This window comes from Mercenaria mercenaria, chromosome 1 (genome assembly GCF_021730395.1).
Source record: "Mercenaria mercenaria strain notata chromosome 1, MADL_Memer_1, whole genome shotgun sequence".
NCBI classification, from domain to species: domain Eukaryota; kingdom Metazoa; phylum Mollusca; class Bivalvia; order Venerida; family Veneridae; genus Mercenaria; species Mercenaria mercenaria.
Window position 1 is genome coordinate 59169979 of NC_069361.1, and position 22322 is coordinate 59192300.

Below are 22322 nucleotides of genomic sequence, written 5' to 3' on the forward strand. Positions count from 1 at the left end.
CATACCTCGATGAAATATTCGAGTCAGATTTCAATAATTCATCAACGGTCGTAGGTCTTCCAAAGGGGTGTCACATTCCGAGTTATTTTCTATTTGTCACGAGTATAATTCTACTATTTCAGACGTATCGGAGTCGCTTGATAATTTCTCCGACCAAATATCACTATTATTCACATCTGAATCTGGATCCCGACGTAGAATTTCGAAAATATCGTCGTGACAAAATTGTCCGAAATCTCTATCGCTATCCGCCATTTTGGTACATGTACAATTTTATTTTCTGAAAATGAGTTGGGGATTTCCAAAATTTGCTGTATAAATAGTAACGTTTTGAAAGCGAGACTCGGGCATGATCGTAAAATGAACTTTTCCTAACCGATTTAAACTTTTAAACCAATAAGTTTTCGTCGTTTTCAATCGGAAAAAGACGAATATTAAACAGTGCATTATCCGGGCGGTTTCAGGCGAATCGTTTGTAGACAGCACGGGCGGATTGAGGCGTTTCGTTGGATAAGCGATAAGGGCGGATTGGGGCGGTATGATTGGAAAAGGGTTAAACAGTCTTGGAAATAGGATCAGATGATTTTTAAGTATTTTTTCCTATATAACTCACGTAATAACTAAGTGACCCCAGGGGGGGGCCTCTTTTAACTCCAGGAGGATAATTTGAACAATTTTGGTAGAGGACTACTAGAGTGGTGGAACCTATGCTCGCGGTATTCCTATGCTCGCGGTATTTCGATGAATACGCTCTCTGCAGAAGCACAGATAAAAATATTTCATCATGCTCTGTTCAACACCGACCAGTGGTGAAATGCCTTTACAACAAACGTAGCGATAGCCGCACGTGCCGCTCACGTGACGTATACAGCAGCCGATACATTTTACGCAATCTGTATCCGTCGCACAAATCTCAGACAAATATGTCAAAATAACCCAACTAAAGTTAGGTTTTTAGAAATCGTGCATTACAGTCAGATGTAAAATACATTTAAGAGCAAGGTGTGATGAATGTGACGCCTGGCTACACTACGAGTGCCTGTCGAACCATGAAAAGATCGATGTTGATCTTAGTATTTTGACAAAGTCCAAATGGCTCTTTCTGAGATGTAGGGAGGAGTAATTTTACTGCACACAAAAGAAGTGTCGGAAACATTAGTGAGTTATTCACGGCCATTGTCTGAATCATTAATACTTGAACATTCTGTTTTTATATAACATTATTATACGTTTTTAAGCTTTGTTCTAATAGTGACTCCATTTCTGTAAGGGAAATATACACATAGAAGCACATACTAAATTTTATCCTCATTTCTTTTGTTTTTCACTTAATAAATGAGTAATGTTCTAAATATTATATTCGCATATGCTTGTTTGTTCATTTTTAGCCTGCTGAATTCTTTTTTCGCCATTAGTTTAACAGATATAACATACCGCCAGCATAGGTTCCCTTCAGGGCGAATTTTCACCTTTTCACGTATGCCGTGTCGATAGCACACGAGACGACTAAGTCACGTGATGACGCACATCAATAATATGTTTCGATAATAGGAAGATAACTTTATATTTTTGTATAGGCAAAACGAAATAATATTTTTTTCTTGTTTCTCAAAAAAGATAATATATGTACAAAATACCGCGAGCATAGGTTCCACCACTCTAGATAAATCATCATACCAAATATCAAAAGCCTAGGTTGTATGGTTTCAGACGAGAACATTTTTTAAGCTTTTTCCTATACAAGTCTATATAAAACTTGGGACTCCCAGGGCAGGGCCTCTTTTCACCCAAGGGGTACAATTTGTACAGTTTTGGTTGAGGACCATAAGACAATGCTACAAACCAAATATCAAAGGTGTAAGTGTTGTGGTTTCAGACAAGAAGATTTTTAAACCTTTTTTCCTATATAAGTATATGTAAAACTTGGGACCCCCGGGCCGGGGCCATATTTGACCCTAGGGTGATAATTTGAACAATCTTGATAGAGGACCACTAGATGATGCTACACACCAATTATCAAAGCCCTAGGCCATGTTGTTTTGTACAAGAAGATTTTCAAAGTTTTCCCCATATAAGTCTATATAAACCATGTGACTCCCGGGTGGGGCCATATTTGACCCTAGGGGGATAATTTGAACAATTTTGGTAGAGGACCACTAGATGATGCTACACGCCAGATATCAAAGCCCTAGGGCCTGTGGTTTTGGACAAGAAGATTTTTAAAGTTTTTCCTTTCGGTTGCCATGCACGACGGACATCAAGTGGTCACAATAGCTCACCTTGTCACTTCGTGACAGGTGAGCTATCAAAAGCCCTATGACCTGTGGTTTTGGACAAGACGATTTTTTTAAGTTTTTCCTTTCGGTTGCTATGGCAACCAGAGTTCAGTGTGGAATTCAATTCTTTGAACAACGTTTGAAGGGGACCACCCTAGGAACATCCAGGCAAGTTTCATCAACTTCCACCAAATGGTTTCAGAGGAGATGTTGTTTAAAGGAAAGTGTGGATAGAAGCCGAACGGAAGGACGGACAGACGCCGGACGGTGAGCGATCACAATAGCTAACCCTGAGCACTTTGTAATAATTTTTGGATGGATGCACAACTCGAACTGTCAAAAGCATCACTACAAAAAGATTGCATTGCAATTCACTCATCTCCTGTGCCAATTGAATTTCCTATATATTTTGTTTTAAACAAGAATGCTACTGATTGTTTATTTACATACTGCTGACAAGAGTGCCAGACTGTCACAAAATACGCTTGTCATCCAACTTGGCCTAATTCAAGGACCATAATCCAAGAGTGCCTGAGGTGATTTGGCTGGTTACTCAAACTTGGCTGAGATATTATGCCTACAAACATTGTCAGCAAGTTTGGTGCAGACTGGATGAAAACTGTTCGACTTAGAGAGCGGACAAGGCTAAATTCACAGTTTTTTTAGTAATTCAAGGGCCATAATCCAGGAGTGCCTTGAGCAATTTGGCTGGTTATTGAACTTGGCCGAGATATTATGCCCACAAACATTGTCAGCAAGTTTGATGAAGATCGGATGAAAACTGTTCGACTTAGAGAGCTGACAAGGCTAAATTTGCAGTTTTTCGAGTAATTCAAGGGCCATAATCCAAGAGTGTCTGAGGTGATTTGACTGGTTTTCAGAGACGGGCGTATAAAAATCAAAACACCATAATACTGTGCAGTATTACTCCAACATGATAATTCAAACGACAGCTTGTTTATATTATTGATTGTTATGGTTGTCATGCATCGTTGAACTCAAAAAGATTGCCAGTGATAGAAGTTAAGTGCATACTGTAATGTTATACAAAAATATTTTCTGTATTGAAAGTTTTAATAAGAAAAATCATAATTATCAAATGTGTTATCATTTGTTTTATAGTGCGGGATTTATACTTAAAAGACCTTAAACAATCATATTATGTCATAAAGAAACATTTGTGAATTTCAGAACTAATCTTTTACAGAGTTTTTACACTTTTTAATTTCATGTAAAGGCCAAACAGAAGTGTAAGCTACCACAACTAATAACTGCTTTCAAAATGCTCACCCTCTGTAAACTTTATAATAGAATCAAACAGTTATACTTCATAAGCTTAATACATAAATACAAGCTGAAAAGGTATTCCATGCAGGATTTACTTTCACGTACTGCCATCTAGGGGTTGCACCAAACAGATTTCTTCTGAAAGCAAAATTGTAAATTTCAAAATATGTAAAATGCAAGTGAATGGTTTTGTTATTTAGAGATGGTTATAACAACATCCCTGTTCTGAAATTTTCCCCTAGGTGATTCTGGGAAAAATCCATCTTGTGTAAAGATCTTTCCTGTCTGATGCTGAAAAAGTTTCTTAGTTAAAGCAAACTTTGCTGAATAGGAAAAAGATCTTTAATACAACTTGCAATAAATATGATGAATATCACTCACATTTCACTATATACTAGTTTTAAGCCAATCAAATAGCAAAGATGAAACAGCCATTGTGCAAGAAAAATATGCAATTCAATTTCCCGCAGCCTTATATACTTATCTGCAGTCTTCCTACGAAGGAAATGAACCGCAGGCTCTTCATCATCTGTTGGAGAAATGAAAATAAAAATAATTGCAATTAATTTTCAAATACTGTCAATTCCTAACAGTACTTTAACCAAAGCATACAATAATAAAACAGTGATCAAAATGAATGGAAACATTTAAGAAACAAGATTTGTAAACTAATTTTATCACATGTTTTAGCCTCCAGTTGAGGTGGAGTATCCACCTCTGAGCTAACAAAATTTCAAAACTCACTAATTCCCAACTGCAGAAAGTCTAACAAACCATTACCAAAAAGACAAAACAATCTTTCAGCATGATCACCCAGAGACATATTCAGCAAACTGGGTATCACATAACCATTTGGTGTATATTTATTACGCTCATTAATATGATCTTTGAATGAACAACAACAACACCTAAAACAAATACTACAGTTTATCAACACCTTTCAGTATTAACTGGAGTTGTCACAGGAGTGACGAATTATACCCCCACAATATGGCCTTGTCACAGAACTAAGCCAGTGTCAAAGCTGAACTTACTTGACCTTTGACTTACTGACCTCAAAATCAATAGAGGTCATATGCTGGTCATCATCAACCTCCCTATTAAGTTTCACGATCCTCGGCCCAAGCGGCCCAAGCGTTCTCAAGTTATTGTCTGGAAAAGGTTTAAATGTTCAGGGTCACTCTGACCTTTGACTTTTGGAACTCAAAATCAATACAGGTCATCTGCTGGTCATGACCAACCTCCCTATTAAGTTTCGTGATCCTAGGCCAAAGGGTCCTGAAGTTGTTGTCCGAAAACCGTTTAAATGTTCCGGGTTACTGTGACCTTGACTTATGACCTTCTGACCTCAAAATCATTAGGGGCCATCTGCTGGTCATAACCAACCCCATTATCAATTTTCATGATCCTAGGCCCAAGCATTCTCAAGTTATCATCCGGAAACCATTTAACTGTTTCATGTAATTATAACCTTGACCTTTGACCTACTATCCTAAAAGCCAAAACTGACCTGTATATTATCATGTTACAGCAGTGTACAAAAATTTATGATCCTAAACCCAAGCGTTCTCAAGTTAGCATCTGGAAACCACTTAACTGTTACGAGTCACTGTGACCTTGACCTTTGACCTACTGACCTCAAAGTGAATCTTGACCTGTATTTCATGACGTTACATCTGTGTACTAAACCATATGATTCTAGGCCCAAGCGTTCTCAAGTTATCATCCGGAAACCATTAAACTGTTCCGCGTCCCTGTGACCTTAACCTTTGACCTACAGACCTCAAAGACGAACTTGACCTGTATTTCATGATGTTAACCTGTGTACCAAAACTTATTATCCTAGGCTCAAGCATTCTCAAGTTATCATCCGGAAACCATTTAACTGTTCCGAGTCACTGTGACCTTGACCTTTGACCTACAGACCCTAAAGTCTAACTTGACCTGTATTTCATGATGTTACACCTGTGTACCAAAATATATGATCATAGGCCCAAGCGTTCTGAAGTTATCAAGCGTTCTAAAATTATCATCCAGAAACCGTTTAAATGTTCAGGGTCACTGTGTCCTTGACCTTTGACCTATTGACCCCAAATTCGATCTTGACCTGTATTTTCTAATGTTACACCAGTGTACCAAAAATTATTCAAATTGGTCAAGCCTTTCATGAGTTATCATCCGGAAACCACAAAAACCAAAGGACTGACCGACAAGCTCACTCCTATATACACCCCCAAACTTCGTTTTGTGGGGGTATAATAAACTTTGATAATGTGGCAGCTGACCTCAATACAATCAACAGTTTATTTTCTAATACAGGTAACTAATAATTACATTGCAATATAGCCCCAATACATTACAAATCTGATATCAAATGCCAAATATCAAGGCTCTAGCTATATTGATTCACGTCCCCTGGCAGCCATGTTTTTTGACGATTCGGAATAATTTGAACAATCTTGGTAGAGGGTCACACAAGAACCATTTGTGTAAAATTATTTTAAAATCGGGCTTGCAGTTTCAAACAAGAAGATTTTTAAAATTTCCACTAAATACATACAGTCGACATCGTACTTGCGACCACCTCTATTAAGCGATTTTTGTATTAAACAACCAGTCAAAATCCCTCCCGAACGTTTTCAGTATATAAATTCATTCCATTAAGCGACTTTTCTATTAAACGACTAGCGACCACATTAACGTAGTCCCGACAGGTAATATATTTGACAAAAGTATCTATTAAGCGACTGGGTACCACAATTCTACCGGGCATTTCTTCATCTGTGTAATTAGCGAGTATGTTTTGCACATGACTGAATGCAATTAACCTTTGTATCAGTCAAACTGACAAACAATCTAGCCATAATTTTCACGGTTTGTGGACTTGGAAAGGTTTTCAGGATATTAAAACAGATTTTGAAACCATACAGGTATGTTCATAATAAATACAGTTACATAAACAGTTAAAAATAACTTTCCTTTTCATCTGACTGAAATTCATTAAAAGACCATTCCATTAAGAGACCGCTTCTTAGCAGTCCCTTGGGTGATCTCTTAATACAATATCGTGACCACGCCCTCTGGCAGCCATGTTTTTTGACGAATCAAAATAATTTGAACAATCTTGGTAGAGGGTCCACAAGGACCATTTGTGTAAAATTATTCTAAAATCGGGAAAGCAGTTTCACACAAGAAGATTTTTAAAGTTTCCACTATTATAGGGAAAAGTGACCACGCCCTCTGGCGGCCATGTTTTTTGATGAATCAAAATAATTTGAAAAATCTTGGTAGAGGGTCACACAAGGACCATTTGTGTAAAATTATTTTAAAATTGGGCCAGCAGTTTCACACGAGAAGATTTTTAAAGTTTCCACTATATATATATATATATATATATATATATATATATATATATATATAGGGAAAAGTGACCATGCCCTCTGGTGGCCATGTTTTTGACAAATCAAAATAATATGAACAATCTTGGTAGAGGGTCACACAAGGACCATTTGTGTAAAAATATTTTAAAATTGGGCCAGCAGTTTCACACAAGAAGAGTTTTAAAGTTTCCACTATATATATATATATATATATATAGGGAAAAGTGACCATGCCCTCTGGCAGCCAAGTTTTTGACAAATCAAAATAATTTGAACACTCTTGGTAGAGGTCACACAAGGACCATTTGTATAAAATTATTCTAAAATCGGGCAAGCAGTTTCATACAAGAAGATTTTTAAAGTTTCCACTATATACATATAGGGAAAAGTGACCACGCCCTCTAGCAGCCATTTTTTTTTTTTTTGACGAATCGGTATAATTTGAACAATCTTGGTAGAGGGTAACATAAGGACCATTTGTGTAAAATTATTTCAAATCGGACCATTGGTTTTGGAGGAGATGTTGTTTGAAGTTTTTTTCTATTTTTAGCTCTGGCAGCCCCTATGTGCAACCAAGCGAAACTGTTTGAACAACTTTGGTAGAGGACCACCCGAGGAACATCATGGCCAAGTTTCATCAAAATCCATTCATTGGTTTTGGAGGAGATGTTGTTTAAACACAAATGTTGATGACAGATGGACGACCTGACGCAAGCACGCACGCACGTCGGACACTGCTTGATCACAATAGCTCACCATGAGCAGTTTGTGCTGAGCTAAAAATGAATAATAGGGAACAAAGAAAGCGTGTGTAGATCTAGAAACAAATTATCGTCCGGAAACTGTTCCGGGTCACTGTGACCTTTGATCTACTGACCTCAAAATCAATAGGGGTCATCTGCTGGTCATGATCAACTTCCCTATTAAGTTTCATGATCCTAGGCCCTAGCGTTGTCAAGTAATCATCCAGAAATGGTTTAACTGTTCTGGGTCACTGAGACCTTGACCTTTGACATACTGACCTCAAAATCAATAGGTGTCATCTGCTGGTCATGATCAACCTTCCTATCAACATTCATGATCCTAGGCCCAAGTGTTCTCAAGTTATCATCCAGAAACTGTTTAACTGTTCTGGGTCACTGAGACCTTGACCTTTGACATACCTATCTCAAAATCAATAGGTGTCATCTGCTGGTCTTGACCAACCTTCCTATTAACATTCATGATCCTAGGCCCAAGTGTTCTTAAGTTATCATCCAGAAACTGTTCCTGGTCACTGTGACCTTTGACCTACTGACCTTAAAATCAATAGGGGTCATGTGCTGGTCATGATCAACTTCCCTATTAAGTTTCATGATCCTAGGCCCTAGCGTTGTCAAGTAATCATCCAGAAATGGTTTAACTGTTCTGGGTCACTGAGACCTTGACCTTTGACATACTGACCTCAAAATCAATAGGTGTCATCTGCTGGTCATGATCAACCTTCCTATCAACATTCATGATCCTAGGCCCAAGTGTTCTCAAGTTATCATCCAGAAACTGTTTAACTGTTCTGGGTCACTGAGACCTTGACCTTTGACATACCTATCTCAAAATCAATAGGTGTCATCTGCTGGTCTTGACCAACCTTCCTATTAACATTCATGATCCTAGGCCCAAGTGTTCTTAAGTTATCATCCAGAAACTGTTCCTGGTCACTGTGATCTTTGACCTACTGACCTTAAAATCAATAGGGGTCATCTACTGGTCATGTTCAACCTCCCTATCAATTTTCATGATCCTAAGCCCAAGCATTCTAAAGTTATCATCCGGAAACCGTTTAACTGTTCCTGGTAATTGTTATCTTGACCCTTTACCTACTGACCTCAAAGTCGAACTTGACCTGTATTTTAAGATGTTACACCTGTGTACCAAAATTTATTATTCTAGGACCATGCATTCTCAAGTTATCATCCAGAAACCATTTAACTGTTCCGGGTCATTATGACCTTGACCTTTGACCTACTGACCTCAAAGTCTACCTTGACCTGTATTTTATGATGTTACATCTGTGTACCAAAATTCATTCAAATCTGTCAAGCCTTTCATGAGTTATTGTCCGGAAACCATGAAAACAGACAGACAGACAGACCAACTGACAAACTGACTCCTATATAACCCCTCAACCTTGTTTGTAGGGGTATAACGACCCATTTAATAAGCTACAGTTGATTTCTCTAATTATCGTCAAACAAAACTGGTATCGCATAAAACAGTCGGTCAAGGTCAAAAGAAATGAAAACATAAATTATTCAAAAGTCAGCAAATGGTTTTCTTTAAGAAATCGGTCCCAGTCAAAAGCAATTGGTCACAACCAAGGGAATTTAAACATTGAAGTTGGCTAGCTGCATACATTAAAGGACATACTGCGTGAACACTTTATTGACATGTGCTGATTACGGACCAATTACAAAGGTGACAGTTGGATTTTTTAGACATGTTTATTGATGATCAGAGGGTGCAAGAATTTCCTGCTTGGCAGATGGCCATGTATTGAGATATCAGACCGAATTTTATACTTTTTCTCCATTTTTATCAGACCGTTTTTTTTCTTCATATTTTTATTTTTTAAATCAGTATGAAAAGTGAACAAGAGGGCTAAGTTGGCCCTAGGTCGCTCACCTGAGTAACACACCATAACAGTGTAAACATGTTTGACCTTGTGATTTCATGGAGACAAATATTCTGACGAATTATCTTTAAGTTTACACCAAAAAATGCAGCCTCTCGAGTGTAAACAAGCATTTTCTTTGATTTGGCCTAGTGAACTAGTTTTTCACCCCACATGACCCAGATTCGTACTTGTAAATGATTTCATAAAAACAATTCTGATAAAGTTTCAGGAAGATTAGACCAAAAATGCGGCCTCTTGAGTGTATACAACCTTTTCCTTTGATTTGACCTTGTGACCTAGTTTTTGATCCCACATGACCCTGATTCGAAATCTTCCAAGACTTTATGATAACAAACATTCTGACCAAAATTTATGAAGATAAAATAAACAAGAGGACCAACTAGGTCACCCAGTTTCAAACTTGACCTGTAGATCATCAAGACAAACATTCTGACCAAGTTTCATAAGATAGGGTCATAAAAGTGCCCAGCTGTACATATTCCAGAGTAACTGTAGAAAAATTGTGGACAAATGCAAAACTTCCATGGAATGTAGGTACTTTCCATGGAATAGTCCGGAAAAGTCACCTGTTGTTACATATAACATGTCCAGAGTGATTGCAATTGTTTTCCTCGGACATCTCTGGAAATTACTCTGGACATCTATCAAAATGCTCATGGAATATTAACTGACACTGCGGAAATGTAGCACTTTGAAAAAGTTCTGATCATTTAACTCTGGAAAATAACTCTTGTCATTTTCTAAGGGATTTTAAACACATCAGAAAACAATTAGCATCAGACTGGGGATACCATGTGATCAAGATCAGCCAATTAGATGAACTGATCTTACAGAGGAATTTTCAAATGTGTAACTGGAAGTCTATGTTAACAAGTTGTGTAACAAGATGACCAATTATCATTAAAATTGGAGCAAAAAATCTTGCGTGTAAATAAGTATTTTCTTTGATTTGACCTAGTGACCTAGATTTTGACCCCAGATGACCAATATTTGAACTTGACCTAGATTTCATCAAGGCTATCATTCTGACCTAATTTCATGAAGATCAATTGAAAAATACAGCCTCTATATCTCATACACAAGGTTTTTCTTTGATTTGACCTAGTGACCTAGTTTTTGACCCAAGACTACCCATATTCGAACTTGACCTAGATTTCATCAAGGCAACCATTCTGACCAAATTCTATAAAGTCCAGTGTAAAATGCAGTCCCTATTGCATACACAAAGTTTTTCCTTGATTTGACTTAGTGACCTAGTTTTTTAAACCCAGATGACCAATATTCGAACTTGACCTAGATTTCATCAAGGCTATCATTCTGACAAAATTTCATGAAGATCAGTTGAAAAATACAGCCTCTATCGCATACACAAGGTTTTTCTTTGATTTAACCTAGTGACCTACTTTTTGACCCAGATGATCCATATTTGAACTTGACCTAGATTTCAACAAGGCAATTATTCTGACCAAATTTCATGAAGATTAATTGAAAAATACAGCCTCTATCGCATACAGAAGAGTTTTCTATGATTTGACCTAGTGACCTACTTTTTGAGTCCAATGACCCATAATCAAACTCAATGTAGATTTTATCAAGGCAATCATTCCGAGGAAATTTCATGAAGATCAACTGAAAAATACAGCCTCTATCGCATACATAAGGTTTTTCTTTAATTTGACCTAGTGACCTAGTTTTTGGCCCAAGATGACCCATATTCAAACTCGACCTAGATTTCATCAAGGCAATCATTCTGACTAACTTCAGGAAGATCAATTGAAAAATATAACCTCTAATGCATACACAAATTTTTTTCTTTGATTTGACCTAGTGACCTAGTTTTTGACCCAAGATGACCCATTTTCAAACTTGGCCTAGATTTCATCAAGGCAATCATTCTGACCAATACTCATGAAGATTAATTGAAAAATACAGCCTCTATCGCATACACAAGGTTTTTCTTTGATTTGACCTAGTGACCTAGTTTTTGACCCAAGATGATCCATTTTCAAACTCGGCCTAGATTTCATCAAGGCAATCATTCTGACCAATATTCATGAAGATCAATTCAAAAATACAGCCTCTATCGCATACACACGGTTTTTCTTTGATTTGACCTAGTGACCTAGTTTTTGACCCGAGATGATCCATTTTCGAACTCGGACTAGATTTCATCAAGGTTATCATTCTGACCAATATTCATGAAGATTAATTGAAAAATACAGCCTCTATCGCATACACAAGGTTTTTCTTTGATTTGACCTAGTGACCTAGTTTTTGACCCGAGATGACCTATTTTCAAACTCGGCCTAGCTTTCATCAAGGTAATCATTCTGACCAACATTCATGAAGATTAATTGAAAAAAAAAAAGCCTCTATCGCATACACAAGGTTTTTCTTTGATTTGACCTAGTGACCTAGTTTTTGACCCGAGATGACCCATTTTCAAACTCGACCTAGATTTCATCAAGGTAATCATTCTGACCAAATTTCATGAAGATCAGTTGAAAAATACAGCCTCTATCGCATACACAAGCTAAATGTTGACAGACGACAGACGACAGACAGACAGACGACAGATGCCGGACGCCGGACATTGAGTGATCAGAAAAACTCACCGGAGCATTTCTCAGGTGAGCTAAAAATTAGTGAAACTTTATTGTGTGTGTTTTATAAACAATATGCATATATGAAAACAGATATCTTTAGGTACTTTCTTTGAATGATTTCATCATTATTTAAGTGTAACTAATCTTTGTTCGAAACTATATATATGCTTAAAAAATAATCTAATCCGTCACTTTTAACTGGCAAAGATTCATTTTCCTTTTTCATATATATCATATAGTGTTTGAAACTGCAAAAGTGATCACATGCAATAAAATCATATTGCTTTTACTGAAGTGTTATTGCTCACTATACATGTACTGCAAAAAAGTCTATAAATCACATTTATTGCTATTGACTAATACTGTCAGCGAGGGCTGTAACGAGTATCCGAGTACTCGGATATCCACGAATTCAAACAAAAGTTCGAGTACGGATATTTGTTTTTGTCAAGATCGTTGGATCGCGATCTTTTTCATTAATACATGCAGTATGTAAAATTCTATCAATAAAACTAAATTAAAGCCACATTAAATGTCTTCAATGAATTTTCTTGCACATCTAAGACGATTATACGCGTTGTCAGATTCTAAACCGGATGTAAACAAATGTCTTCGGTAGAGTTAGCATCGGTCTTATATTCAAACTAAAATTAATATGAAATCTGTCAAAACAGTGAATAAACATTTATCATTTAAGTAATTAAATTCAATAAAAAGTTAAATACGAAATTTCTTTCCAACAAATAAAATTTTCTTATCAAAAAATGCGAAACTGTTACTAAATATTGCGGTATTAATGACCGATGTCATATTATTCATCTGCAAAAATGGCCGAACATTACAGAAGTTCACCCATTAAAACCTGACTTTAATTAATGAGCAAAATATTAAACATAAGTCAAAACTGTTAAACTGAGCACTATGAGAACTGAAAAGTTTAGATTCCATAAAGAAAACGGTACTTATATAAAAGACTTGCATTTTTGTATCATTTTAAGTTGTTGCTGGTGATCCGTGGTTCGATCTGTGAATCGTCAGCCTCGACTCGCGGATCGGATCGGATTGCCACTTGCCTGACGATCCACAGCCCTACTGTCAGCAGAACTTCCTGGACGACTGCGGAATAACTACGGAAAATTGTTCACGGACGTCCGTGGAATCACTCCGGAAAATTGTCCATGGAAAGTTCTCCAGAAATCCATGGACATTTTTCCGCAGTTTTCCGCAGTATTCCATATCAAGCTCCAGAAAGTTTGTCCGAATACTCCAGAGTCCGGACTTCCATGGAAATTCAAAGACATTCCATGGAAACTTCTGGAATTTTGACAGCCCGGTGGCCTCAAGAGAATTAACAGGCTTTTCCTTTGATTTGAGCAGGTGACCTAGTTTTTGACCCCACATTACCCAGATTCAAACTCCTCCTAGAGATCTTCAAGGCAAACATTCTGTCCAAGTTTCACAAAGAGAGGGTCATAAATGTGACCTCTAGAGTGTTAACCAGCTTTTCCCATGATCTGACTGGGTGACCTCGTTTTTGATCCCACAACGGTTTTTATTTCACCAAAATATTTGGCAAAATTCAACCTCACATGACCCAGATTCGAACTTGACCTAGGGATAATCAAGATTAACATTCTGACCAAGTTACATGAAGATAGGGTCAAAAATGTGGCTTCAAGAGTATATTAACAAGCTTTTTACTTGAACTGGCCTAGTGACCTAGTTTTTGACCCTACATGACCCAGATTCAAACTTGACCTAAAGGTCATCAAGTCAAACATTCTGACCAAGTTTCATGAAGATAGGGTCATAAATGTTCCCTCTATAGTGTTAACAAGCTTTTCCTTTGATTTGACCAGGTGACCTAGTTTTTGACCCCACATGACCCAGATTCGAACTTCACCTAGAGATCATCAAGGCAAACATTGTACCCAAGTTTCATGAAGATAGGGTCATAAATGTGACCTCTAGAGTGTTAACCAGCTTTTCCTATGATTTGACTGGGTGACCTCGTTTTTAACCCCACAACGTTTTTTCCACCAAAATATTCGGCAAAATTCGGCCCCTGGATCCCCCCTCAAAAGAGTAAGCTTTTTTCCCCTTCCTGATGCGTAAAATTCCCCTCCGAAAATAAAACAAGAGGGTCATGATGACCCTGGATCGCTCACCTGAGTAATATGAGCTACATGCTTCAAATGTCAAAATGATGATAAAATATTAAGAAAGTCAGTAGGTCACATTCATGGTCAATGAAATTCAGTTTTACGATTTGTGTGCAAAACTGTGTAGGTCATCAAAATTTCAAGGCTGTAGGTCAAGGTCACAGTCAGGTGAAATCATATTACTTGTGGTCATCAGGTAATTATAATTAAACAGTCATGGAAATAGGATCAGATGATTTTTTAAGTATTTTTCCTATTTAACTCACAGAATAACTAAGTGACCCCAGGGCGGGGCCTCTTTTAATCCCTGGGGCATAATTTGAACAATTTTGGTAGAGGACTACTAGACAATGCATCATACCAAATATCAAAAGCCTAGGTCGTATGTTTAAAGCTTTTTCCTATATAAGTCTATATAAAACTTGGGACCCCCAGGGCAGGGCCTCTTTTCACCCAAGGAGTACAATTTGAACAATTTTGGTTGAGGACCATAAGACAATGCTACAAACCAAATATCAAAGGTCTAAGTGTTGTGGTTTCAGACAAGAAGATTTTTAAACTTTTTTTCCTATACAAGTCTATGTAAAACTTGGGACCCCCGGGCCGGGGCCATATTTGATCCTAGGGGGATAATTTGAACAATCTTGGTAGAAGACCACTAGATGATGCTACATACCGGTACCAAATATCAAAGCCCTAGGCCATGTGGTTTTGTACAAGAAGATTTTCAAAGTTTTCCCTATATAAGTCTTTATAAACCATGTGACCCCCAGGGCGGGGCCATATTTGACCCTAGGGGGATAATTTGAACAATCTTGGTAGAGGACCACTAGATGATGCTACATACCGTATTTTCCTGAATTAAGGCCCCCCCTCTAATTAACGCCCCCACCCATTTTGGAGGGGAAAAAAGTCAACAAGAACGGGACAAAAATCACCTACCTCATTTTTATAAGTCCATGTAATAAGTAATTTACAGTACTAAAGTCCAATGTATTAAAAATTAAACACACTTTTAAACAGTCCATGTACCGTAAGTCCAAAACATTTGTACTAAGTACGGTACGTATCCAATCATCAAACAGAAAATTAAACGGTAAATACATTTTTGATTTGTTTTTACACCGCTCGCGCACACGCTTCCTGCCGACTTTAAACAAACTTGCAGCAATGTGTTTACGATATATCCTTTTCTTTGGCAGTTTTAAGAACTTTTAATTAACAAGAGGACCATGATGGTCCTGAATCGCTCACCTATCCCCACATGACCCAGTGTTGAACTGAGTATGACGTCATTATTTCTATTATTTGACATAGTGACCTAGTTTTTGAGCACACGTGACCTAGATATCATCAAGATAAAAAATTCTGACCAATTTTCATGAAGATCCATTGAAAAATATGGCCTCTAGAGAGGTCACAAGGTTTTTCTATTATTTGACCTAATGGCCTAGTTTTTGAAGGCACGTGACCCACTTTTAAACATGACCTAGATATCATCAAGGTGAACATTCTCACCAATTTTCATGAAGATCTCGTGAAAAATATGGCCTCTAGAGAGGTCACAAGGTTTTTCTATTTTTCGACCTACTGACCTAGTTTTTGACCGCACATGACCCAGTTACAAACCTGACCTAGATATCATAAAGCTGAACATTCTCACCAATTTTCATGAAGATCCGGTGAGAAATATGGCCTCTAGAGAGGTCACAAGGTTTTTCTATTTTTAGATCTACTGACCTAGTTTTTAACCCCACGTGACCCAGTTTCGAACTTGACCTAGATATCTTCAAGGTAAACACTCTGACCAATTTTCATGAAGATCCATTGAAAAATATCGATTCTAGAGAGGTCACAAGGTTTTCCTATTTTTAGACCTACTGACCTAGTTTTTGACCGCACGTGAATCAGTTTCGAACTTGACCTAGATATCATCAAGGTGAACATTCTGACCAATTTTCATGAAGATCCATTGAGAAATATGGCCTCTAGAGAGGTCACAAGGTTTTTCTATTTTTAGATCTACTGACCTAGTTTTTAACCCACATGACCCAGTTTCGAACTTGACCTAGATATCATCAAGGTGAACATTCTGACCAATATTCATGAAGATCTCATGAAAAATATGGCCTCTAGAGAGGTCACAAGGTTTTTCTATTTTTAGATCTACTGACCTAGTTTTTAACCCCACGTGACCCAGTTTCGAACTTGACCTAGATATCATCAAGATGAACATTTGACCAATTTTCATGAAGATCCATTGAGAAATATGGCCTCTAGAGAGGTCACAAGGTTTTCTATTTTTAGACCTAATGACCTAGTTTTTGACCCTACGTGACCCAGTTTCGAACTTGACCTATATATCATCAAGATAAACATTCTGACCAATATTCATGAAGATCTCATGAAAAATATGGCCTCTAGAGAGGTCACAAGGTTTTTCTATTTTTAGACCTACTGACCTAGTTTTTGAACCCACGTGACCCAGTTTCGAACTTGACCTAGATATCATCAAGGTGAACATTCTGACCAATTTTCATGAAGCTCTTATGAAATATATGGCCTCTAGAGAGGTCACAAGGTTTTTCTATTTTTAGACCTACTGACCTAGTTTTTGATGGCACGTGACCCAGTTTCGAACTTGACTAGATATCATCAAGATGAACATTCTGACCAACTTTCATAAAGATCCCATGAAAAATGTGACCTCTAGAGTGGTCACAAGCAAAAGTTTACGGACGCACGGACGCACGGACGCACTGACGCACGGACGGACGACGGACGACGGACACCGCGCGATCACAAAAGCTCACCTTGTCACTTTGTGACAGGTGAGCTAAAAAGCAGGCACAGCAGCGTGTCAAACCACTGATATTGTGTATTGCGCTATTAGCTACCCGCATATACCGTATTTTCCCGAATTAAGGCCCCCCCTCTAATTAACGCCCCCCCACACACGTTTTGGAGGGGAAAAAAGTCAACAGGAACGAAAAAAAATCACCTACCTCATTTTTATAATTCCACTTAATAAGTAATTTACAGTAAGTATCCAATGTATTAAGAATTAAACACACTTTTAAACAGTCCATGTACCGTAAATCCAAAACGTTTATACTAAGTACGGTACGTATCCAATCATCAAATAGAAAATTAAACGGTAAATCCATTTTTTATTTGTTTTTGCACCACCCGCGCACAACCTTCCTGTCGACTTTAAACAAATTTGCGGCAAAGTGTTAACCTTTTCTTCGGCAGTTTTAATAACTTTTAATTTAAAAGCCGACACATAAGCAGCGTGTCAAACCACTGACATTGTGTATTGCTACCCGCATGTACTAAGGAAAATATTATCCGAGTACACAGCTGTTTGGGTATGATGACGTAATGTGTAATGTCGCGAGCGTGTCACGGAATACATGAGGTACCATATTTAAATGCATAATTTTAAGACACACTGCATTAAATTGGATGCCAAATAATTACGTTTTGGGGGAATTAAACAACACAGAAACACTTTCACCAGGGAGGAAGTGTCACACGAAGGATGGAGTTCTTCTGATAACCTGTCATGTTTTCTTCTGATAACTGTAACGGAGTTCGTCTGATTTCTGAATGACGTGCCAAGGAATTGTAGGAAAAAATTGGTAATTATTTATCTTTAAATAGAGAGAATGGGGTGTAAAACTAAAGTTTGATGATCAAGGTTGCCTGATGTCTTGTGCTATGCGTCAGAAAAAACTGTTTAGTCTAATAATCAGCCCCACTACTTTGAAAAGAAGACATTTTGAGTAAAATATCGAAATTGTTTGCTCATTCATACATATTATTCTTCTTATTCACGTTCTTCATCCGCAGCACATGCAATAGAATAATTTTAGTGCAAAGTTGCAAACATACACCACTTTCTAACAATTTTATGCCCGATTTTTCAAATGTTACGGAATTCCGGTGATAACTCTGACGATGTCGCAGAGTTCTTATGATAACTTTTATTACTGCCAGGGTGTTTCTTGAGCTATGTTAAGATACTTTTTAGCTAATTTTATTATTTAAAAAGGGTGTTAACGATGTTCTAACGTAATATATTTATCCAAGGCACAGTATTGTGGTTATATAATGTACGGTATGAGTCTTTTGTAAAGTTTAAAACTATATGCAGTATAATGACATATAATGACATATATAGTAAAATACGAATAGATAATAAATGCAGTAAATTGAATTTTACTGGTAGACAGTATCCCCTTGTGAAATTTTGAGAATTTATTTTTTCAGGATTGCTTTCCACTGTATTGACAAAAAAATACAGTAACTCTACATTTGTCATGTTTAAACTTTTGTTTACAGTTTGTTTTCACCAAATATATAACTGAAATTTTCCAAATAGCAGAGTGGCAAAGTGCGTGTATGTTCGAGTGAAAAAACTGGGTCGCGAAAATATGTGACAACTGATTTTAATGTTATAAGAACTACCTGTCAACATGTTTTAGGTACTTCATTCAATTAATATTTATGTTTTTATGCATTTTGAGAGGTTTTTGCATACAAATCATATATTTCTTCAGCAAATTCTTGTATTTAATTTTTGCCGAGGTTGCAGGCGAACATGCTACTAAAAATAGAAACAAGTTGGTTTTTCCAACATTTTGTTTGATTTCCTTGGCAAACAAAACTTACTGTGCAAGAATTATCTTTGAATAAAAGAAAGTAACTGATTTCAGTTGGGAAATTCTTCACTGGGTTGGGAATTTTTTGCTCCAGATTGGGAAAAATGGAGCATATTTGGCATTGGGAATGGGGCCGAATATCGGCCCCATGAGACAGGTTGAAAAAGCCCTGCAAGTGTGCAAGGACACATCATGATCAAGATCCAAGCAAGGTTTCATAAATTTACATCAAATACTTTTTGAGCTAGACACAAAATTAGGTGAAAATGTGCAATTTTTTACTATTTCAGGGGCCATAACTTTAAAAAAAGGGTGTGGAGCCAGCCAAAGTTTATATCAAGATAAAGACTTATGCAAGTTTTCAATCCCTTTCTTGTCAGCCATATAACCCATGGGCATTTATGATCCCACAAGGAAAGGATATGCCTGTCTGTATGTATATAGTACATTAACAAAAATCAAAGTTCCATAACTCTGCAAATTTGTTCTCTGAAAGAACGTAACATGCACCATGCACAACTTCTGTAGTTACTGATCATTAGTAGTTGTTACTGATCACTCGTGTGAAGTTTCATTAAATTATGTCGAGAGGATGAGGAGAGTTGGCGTGCACATGACGGACAGACAGACAGACACCAGTATACCCCTCTTACAACTTCGTTGTTCAGGGGGTAAAATGAAGCTTAGAATTTGAGAACATACAAAGATACAGTATAGAATTTGAGATTAGAATTTAACAAACATACGAAAATACAGTATAAAACTTGAGATTAGAATTTGAGAAACATATGAAAATACAGTTGAAAATTTGAGACTAGAATCTGAGAAACATAAGAAAATACAGTATAAAATTTAAGAAACATAAGAAAATACAATATATACAGTAGAATTTGAGAAACATAAACTCAACGTGGAGCCTCAGCGGAACATTTGACTTTCAAACCACCAACTTTAAAAGTTGAATTCCCGCAGCCTCTTTAACCTTAATGGTGTTATTTCCGTCATGAAAACATTTCACAGAATTGATACACAACTAATTAGCAGTTTTATCAAAATCCATTCATTCGACAGATGGACGCATGACAAACACAGTGTGATCAGAAAGGCTCATCAAGAGCACTTTGTGCTAAGGTGAGCTAATAAAGAGCAATAACTCCATTGAAAATAGCTGAACTAAGATATGCCCAAGACATCCACAAATAAACTTGGCAAAGATGACTTATCCTTTCGATAGCCAGCACATTTTTACACAATCTCACCAGGCATATGTATGTTTTTTTACAATACAGAAAATGACGTCACATGACCTTCAGCTTTCCCGGAAGTAAAGAAAATGAAAGTACATTGGCTACACTTGAAAACCAAAGTCGCATTTCTATTTTTGGTTGATTGACAGGGTTCACGCGCAGGGGTCACCCTGTCAAAATGTATGCGCCTGGACTTCTTCTTTTTGTGTTGTCTAAAAGTGTCAGTATATGTCTAGGATGTCAGATAACTCCATATTTAAGAGCTGCAGACCTAGACATTTCAGAAATATTTTCAAAATGAATTTAGTGTAATAAATGTTGATTCTATGGAAGCATGAAAGTGCCATCATACACCAATACGTTTTATTATGTTACTGCCACGGAAAGGTTATATAGTTTGGTGTTTCTCCTGATGGTATAGGAGCTGTTGTGCAGACAAGGAAAAGGAAAACTAACCATAACTTCACTGAAAATCACTGAACCTGAACATGCTAACAATATGTATAATTTAGCTATGGACTGATCACTTTTGTGCAGTTTGGTGTAAATCTGCCAAGTGTGTTGTAGGAGTTGCATGGACAAACTTTGTCTGATACAGATTAACAGACTGGCAGACAACACATGTGTGAGACATATCTATCATTGTTTTGGATTTTGAACTTAATGCATAATATATCCATATAACAAGCATGTACAGACACAAAAGTTGGTTACTAATTAATGGTAGTCTGACAGTAAGTACCAGAATAACATTTAATGATAATGACTTTTATTAAGTTTTGCAATAATTACCACCACTATAAATGATCTAATTATTGTAGCAAATTGCCATATTTTCTTTATTATGTACAGATGAATCGCTTTTAGTGGGTTTTAAAAAACATTTGCATATGAGACAACCATGGGAACATTCTAAACTTTACAAAACATTTACAACAGTATGTAAGGAAAGTTCCTAAATATTAGTGAGCGAAAATCCCAAATTTTACTTCAGTCAACCACCTAAAGAAGCTGTTTTAAACAAATCTATTTTTAGCTTTAGCATCCCCTAACAAGAGATCACGGTCATCTTGGCGCCCACCATTCAGCCATTTTTGAATGTTCCAAATTTCATAACTAGCTCAAGGTCAAAATCAAGGTCAAATTTCATTTCGGTACACAACACTGTGCATGTGGTTCATACATGTGGTCCAAATTTGAAAGCTGCAGCTTGAGAAATGTGAAAGTAGGTCACTAGATCAACTTCAAGGTCAAAGTTCATTTCGGTACACAAAACTATGCATGTGCTTCAAAACTTGCAGCTGTAGCTTTAGAAATGTGAATGTAGGTACTAGATCAAAGTCAATGTCAAATTTCAATTCAGAACACAAAAATATGCAAGTGGACCAAATTTGAAGCCTGTAGCTTGAGAAATGTGAAAGTAGGTCACTAGGTCAATCTCAAGGTCAAAGTTCATTTAGTTACACAAAACTATGCATGTCGTCCAATTTGAAGGCTGTAGCTTGAGAAATGTGAAAGTAGGTCACTAGGTCAAAATCAAGGTCAAATTGCATTTCGGAACACAAAACTATGCATGTGGTCCAAATTTGAAGCCTGTACCTTCTAAAATGTGAAAGTAGGTCACTAGGCTTTGTGACATGGCCAGATTATGGTCAAATTAAAGCCATTTCAGGCAAATGATAAAAGGTCTGACATGGCTTTAATTTGGCCATGTCTAAAACATGGTTTGACCAGGTATGTCAAATGGAACATTGTCACATCATGGCTATAACAGACATGTCATACCCATGATATGTCTATGAATTGTCCATGACATTGCTGAAATGATCTGGAACTGATTTGAACATGTTCAAATCATTGCCGGATCGCTCTCAGATGACATGTTCATATCATTGTCAGTTCACAATTTGTTGTGACCATGTTCCAACTTCGATGTGGTAATGTTCCATTTGACATACCTGGTCAAACCATGTTTCAACCATGGTCATAATGTATCTACATTACAGCCAAAACCTGGTCATTT

At 37.1% G+C, this 22322-nt stretch overlaps 1 protein-coding gene across 3 annotated transcripts in view; it reads right to left on the reverse strand.

Annotated features, from left to right (window-relative positions):
- LOC123536394 (sodium/calcium exchanger 1-like) overlaps positions 1-22322 on the reverse strand; it is a 412525-nt gene that overhangs the window by 220937 nt on the left and 169266 nt on the right. For 2 of the 3 annotated variants that reach the window (XM_045319564.2, XM_045319556.2), the window contains one exon: positions 4048-4092. The exons of the other annotated variant lie outside the window; for it this stretch is intronic. In XM_045319564.2, the coding sequence (XP_045175499.1) occupies positions 4048-4092 (45 nt within the window). The remainder of the gene's footprint in view (positions 1-4047; positions 4093-22322) is intronic. 3 annotated transcript variants of the gene reach the window in all.